At 40.3% G+C, this 5,489-nt stretch overlaps 1 protein-coding gene across 1 annotated transcript; it reads left to right on the top strand.

Moving 5' to 3' along the window:
• On the top strand, positions 918-3,905 carry LOC109711971 (AP2-like ethylene-responsive transcription factor TOE3). Its single transcript, XM_020235360.1, is given in 12 exon segments — positions 918-1,574; positions 1,577-1,616; positions 1,661-1,753; positions 1,951-1,976; positions 2,075-2,105; positions 2,199-2,286; positions 2,359-2,504; positions 2,596-2,640; positions 2,732-2,820; positions 2,932-3,050; positions 3,141-3,272; positions 3,374-3,905. Coding segments are annotated over 12 exon segments (1,290 nt in total). The 5' UTR covers positions 918-1,366; the 3' UTR covers positions 3,647-3,905.

Genomic DNA, 5,489 nt, shown 5'->3' with positions numbered 1-5,489 from the left:
TTTTTTTTTTTTTTTTTTTTTTTTTTTTTTTTTTTTTTTTTTTTTTTTTTTTTAATGCTCACCCCTCCAACATAAGAAAGTGCTTCTATGAGAAGTGGCTTATACTAAAGAGGAAATTGGACACTTCCCCAAAAAGACAACTCCATGCTTTAAAGAAACATAGGTGGAGTGTGTGGGATTTCTCTTCTTTTTTTTTTCTTTTTTTTTTTTTTTGCCATTAAAAATATGTAAGGGGGTTTAGAGGGGGGTTGTGGCATAGAGATAGGCCCCCAATGGTATAATAAAGAAAAAATAAAAAAAAATCTCATTTTGGATCATTAATATTAAGGTATTTTATGTATATTTATTTATTGATATATGTGTGTGTGTGCATATTCTCCACTCCTCCCCACTTTTGTGTAGTCTCTTTACTATTTGGATGTTATAATTTGGTTTCTGTTTTATTCTGTATTTTATAGCAATTATATCCAACACAGCACTTGGCAAACAGAAATAAAGCAAAGCATCTAACTTTGTTATTTTAATTTTGTTACTTGGAAAGTTACTAAAAGAATTTTAGTAGAGAACTTTCTCTAAAAGCAATACTCTGGCGGTGCTACATCTGATAAGACTGTATCATACAGAAAAACTAAACAGATCTTCAAACAAATTCAAAATTTACTTCACAATTACAAATATATCAAACCTATAAAAATTTGTTTCTGTTTTTGCTTTCAGTAATAAACGGTTCTACTTAAGCGTTTGCGGAGCAGAAAGGTTTAAAACTTTCGACGTGACGAGCTATATAAACTTATTGTTTTACTATAAATAATGATCATCAAATGATATTTTAATTTTAAAATATGTATAGTTAAAAAGGTACAGAAACCAAATTGCAATATGGGAATGGTGGAGAGAAGTATCCAAAATCTAAACCCCCTTATAAAAGTTTGGCAAAGTGGTTTTCTTTGCACATAATCTCTCCTCTCTCTCTCTCTCTCTCTCTCTTGTTTTTGTGTGTGTGTTTGTGTCTCTCTCTCTCTACCTCACCTATCCTCTTCCTCTTCCTCCTACCTTTTTTTTTGCTCCATGCTCTTGTCCTAGGTTCTCTATTTCTACCAAATAGGAGCTCTCATTATTTTTCTCCATAAATATTCCAACTCAAAACAAAAAAAAAAAAAGAAAAAGAAAGAGAGAGAGAGAGAGAGAGAGAGAGAGAGAGTAGAGAGAATTAGAAACCCCTCTCCCTTCTCCCTTTCTCCTCCAAGTGAAAGAGAGAGAGAGAGAGAGAGAGGAAAAGTTACCAAAAAGGAAGCATCTTTTGCTTACCCCATTTCCTCTCTCGGGCGTTTTAGCGAGCACCTCGTGGTCGCGGCGGGGAGCGGAGATGATGTGGGATCTCAACGGCTCGCCCGACGACGCCAGCGACGTCGCCTTCTCGGAGGAGGAGACCTCCTCCCGCCGCACCTCCGCCGCCGCCGCCGCCGCCGCCGAGGACGAGGACGACGCCGCGGCGGCGGTGACCCGCCAGTTCTTCCCCCTCGAGGACCCCGGCGTCTCCGGCGCCGGCGCCGGCGGAGAGGCCCGGGGCGGCGCCGCGGAGGAGGCGGAGGCGGAGCCGCCGCCGCCGCCGCCGCGCGCGCACTGGGTGGGCGTCGAGTTCCGGCGCTGGGCAGCCGAGCAAGAGGAGCCGCCGGGGCCCGCGCTCCCGGAGCTCCCAATACCGCGGCGTCACCTTCTACCGCCGCACCGGGCGCTGGGAATCCCACATATGGTATCTACATATTGTATTCTATTCTTTTTATATGGTGTTCCCTCAATCTCCTCTTCTTTATCTCCTCCACCCCACCCTTTCTCTTTCCAAAAGTAGCATAAAAAGTTTGCAGGGGAATTCGATTCTTGTTTTCGCCCCCTCCTCTTCATCTTCTCAACCATCTTATTCCCACTTCCTTTTTTCCCCTCCCCCTGCAGGGATTGCGGAAAACAGGTTTATCTTGGTAAGTAGTTTCTCTTGAACAGCTTACAAAAAATTGCGTTTTTTTCGAGCCCGAATTCGAAATGATCTCGAAGAACTAACAGTCTCAAAACCTCGTAGGTGGATTCGACACCGCACACGCCGCAGCTCGGTAAATTCTGCCTCTTCTTCTCTTTGCTTTATCTTAAGATGGATCAGTTTGTGATATATGTTTTTTTTTCTTTGGTTTTTGCCGAGAACGCAGGGCCTACGATCGCGCGGCGATCAAGTTCCGCGGCGTCGACGCCGATATCAACTTCGGCTTGGATGATTATCAGGAGGATATGAAGCAGGTATTACCGCGAATTCGTCGTCTTTACTTCTGAATTGTTGATGCTAAAGTAACGATTTTTTTCCGCGAATAGATGAGCAACCTCACCAAGGAGGAGTTTGTTCATGTACTCCGACGTCAGAGCACCGGATTTCCGAGGGGGAGCTCCAAATACAGAGGGGTTACTCTCCACAAATGTGGTAGATGGGAGGCTAGGATGGGTCAATTTTTGGGGAAAAAGTGTGTTTCTTTTCGTCTTTTTTATCCGAATTTTTCGATTCGATTCGATTCATTATCTCCGTCTAAATGGATTGTGATTCTGAAAAAACAGATATGTGTATCTGGGGCTTTTCGACACTGAAATAGAAGCCGCAAGGTATCTCGATTTCTCGTATCAGACCCTCGGCGAAAACTGTAATAAAAATTTTGCTGTGTTCTTAAAAGCATCTGCTGTTGTGAGTTTTCAGGGCATATGACAAAGCCGCAATCAAATGCAACGGGAAAGATGCAGTGACCAACTTCGATCCCAGCATTTACGCCGATGAACTCGACTCCGGTGAGTCGATTCGTCGATTCGATTGTGCGAATGAATTGTGAAGAATCGAATCACGCTTCTAACATCCACCACCTTTTTTTGTTGTTGTTTTTGCTGTAAAATTTTGTGCAGCAGTCGACGACAGCAACGACCACAACCTCGACCTCTGTCTCGGAAGCGCGGGATCGAAAAGGAGCAGCTCCGATCAGCACGTCGCGACGGGATTCGAGCCCGAGTCGCAGCCGAGCACGGTAAGCGCGAGCCACCCGAAGGTATAACGAATTCGATGCTGCTCTTTACTCGGCATCCGATTCGCCTAATCTGTTGCTGTCGGTTTGCAGTTCGGCGACAGATTCAAGCAACCGGAGCAAGAACACCTGCTGATGAACTTCCACATCAACCACAGTAGCTACATTCGGCCCGAATTTCGGCTCATTCATCCCCAGCAGTTCAATCCAGCTTATCACCATCAGGTAAATAAATGGAACTGTGTAGAGGGCTTAATTTCAGCATCTGCAAGTGTTAGTGAGCATCTTTTTGGTGGTCTGATCCATTTCTGGGGTGGGATTTTCAGCATCCGGCGAGAGGCCTCTCTTTGACGATCGGCGGCGGCGGCGAGGGCGAGGGCAAGGGCGAGGGCAGGGGGAATTGTCCGCATCCGCCACCGCTGCCGCCGCCGCCAGGGGAGGCGGCCCCGTCGCCTCAAATGTTCGCCGCCGCCACCGCCGCCGCCGCCGCCGCCGCAGCTGCAGCATCATCAGGATTCCCAGCACAGATAGTAAGACCAGGCCAGGCTTGGCTGCAGACAAATGGTTTCCACTCTCTAACAAGACCCACACATAGATAAGGAAAAAAAGAAAACACCAAAAATGTATCTAAATCCCCCCCTCAACTATAGCTTATTTTGAGAAAAGCCATCTCATGAGGGGCTTAATTTAGAATGGGGGGGCTCAATGCATTTTTCACCTTAATAAAAGAGAGAGAGAGAGAGAGAGAGAGAGAGAGAGAAAAGGGGCCACATTCTTTCCATAACCTAAGATAGGTGATTCATCTCTTTTGGTGAATGTGATTGTAAATGAGGTAGTTCCCATAATATGCCCTAAAAGGAAAAAAGGAGTTACAAATGTAGGGTTAGTAAATGAGAAAGTGAGAAAAAGGAAGGGGACTTACTTGGATAGGTGGATCACCTCAATGATATTTTCTTTTTCTTTTTATTTTATTTTATTTTATTTTTTGCTATTTAAATTTGCAATTGATACTTTTGTTGTCACACCAATGAGCTTATTTTGTTTGGTCTCATGTTGCATCATTTATGAGAGAGAAAAGAGGAGAGAGAGAGAGAGAGAGGACAGTGGGGTTGGATTCCTTGTTTCCTATTTGGGAAGTGTGTTGCTTTCCCTCTAGGGGCCCTTAGAGGGGGCAGATTAGCAATAATAGAAAGGTGAGGGGGCTTGAATAGAAGTGCCCAAAAAGTGATTGGCTCTTAAATAATTTTTTTTAAAAAAATTAGCCATTCAACTTTGAAAATTTTGATTTTAGGCTAAACGTCCAGATACCACTTCTGTAGTTTCGTATTTTCTTACTTAAGTATTTTATTGTTTAAAATATATTAATTTAGTATTCTGTAGTTTTATTTTTTTTATTAGTACTTTTATTAGTTTTTTATTAAATTATATATAAAAAATTTTAGATATTCTATCTATAGTTATTGAATATTTATTTTAATACTTTTTTGTTTTAAAACGAAAAAATTTAATGAAGGGTATACAACAGTACTAAAGTGAGAAAGTACGAAACTATAACGGTGGTATTTGAATTTTTTTTTTTATTATCTATTTTTTAATCAACAGTTTTTTTATTTCAAAATTTAAATTAGTTATTTATTTTACTAAAGTTATAGCTGCGAAGATTACATGAAGTATATATTAATTAAATTTATAAAGATAGATAATATAATTTAAATTCTAAAGTTAGAGCGTTGTTGATTGATTCAAATTAAATAAATTAAAAAATTAGATATTAAAATTAAAATTTTAAAATATTAGATAACTAATTTAAAATAATTCAAAGGTCCAAAATGTATGGCTTTTTAATTCATTTTTAGTCTTTTTCTGTGAGGTGTACGGTGCACCGGGTGCACGGAACAGTTTGTCCTCGGGAAGCAACAAACCGTAGGGGTTTGCGATGTCGTGTCGTTTTCTCTTTTTGGTCCTTCAAGTTTACGGAAAAACTTTTTTACTCTTAAGTTTTTTTTTTTTTTTTTTTTTTAGGTGCACAAATTACTATTGCGACAGGGACTTCACAGATATTTTACACAGTTCCCACCTCTCCTATATGAAAAATGTTGTCTCCTTTTTCCAAAAATAAATAAAATAAATAATGTGGCCTCTAAAGTTATATAAAAAATTTTAAATACTACCCCTATAGTTTGACACTTTCTCATTTGAGTACCATGTGATTTAAAGTGTATCAATTTAGTGCTACGTGGTTTTATTTTTATTTTTTTATTATCGATTTCACTAATTTTTTTATTAAATTAGTGATAAAGTTAAAACCAAAGAGTAGTAAAGTGAATATTAGATAAACCTAGGTGGGGTATCTGAAGTTTTATATATAATTTAACGAAACATTAACGGAAATGCCGACAAAAAGATAAAAATGAAATCACAGCCCACAGAACACTAGCTTGA

This window comes from Ananas comosus, linkage group 6 (genome assembly GCF_001540865.1).
Source record: "Ananas comosus cultivar F153 linkage group 6, ASM154086v1, whole genome shotgun sequence".
NCBI lineage: Eukaryota > Viridiplantae > Streptophyta > Magnoliopsida > Poales > Bromeliaceae > Ananas > Ananas comosus.
This window is presented reverse-complemented; position numbering and strand designations above follow the sequence as displayed.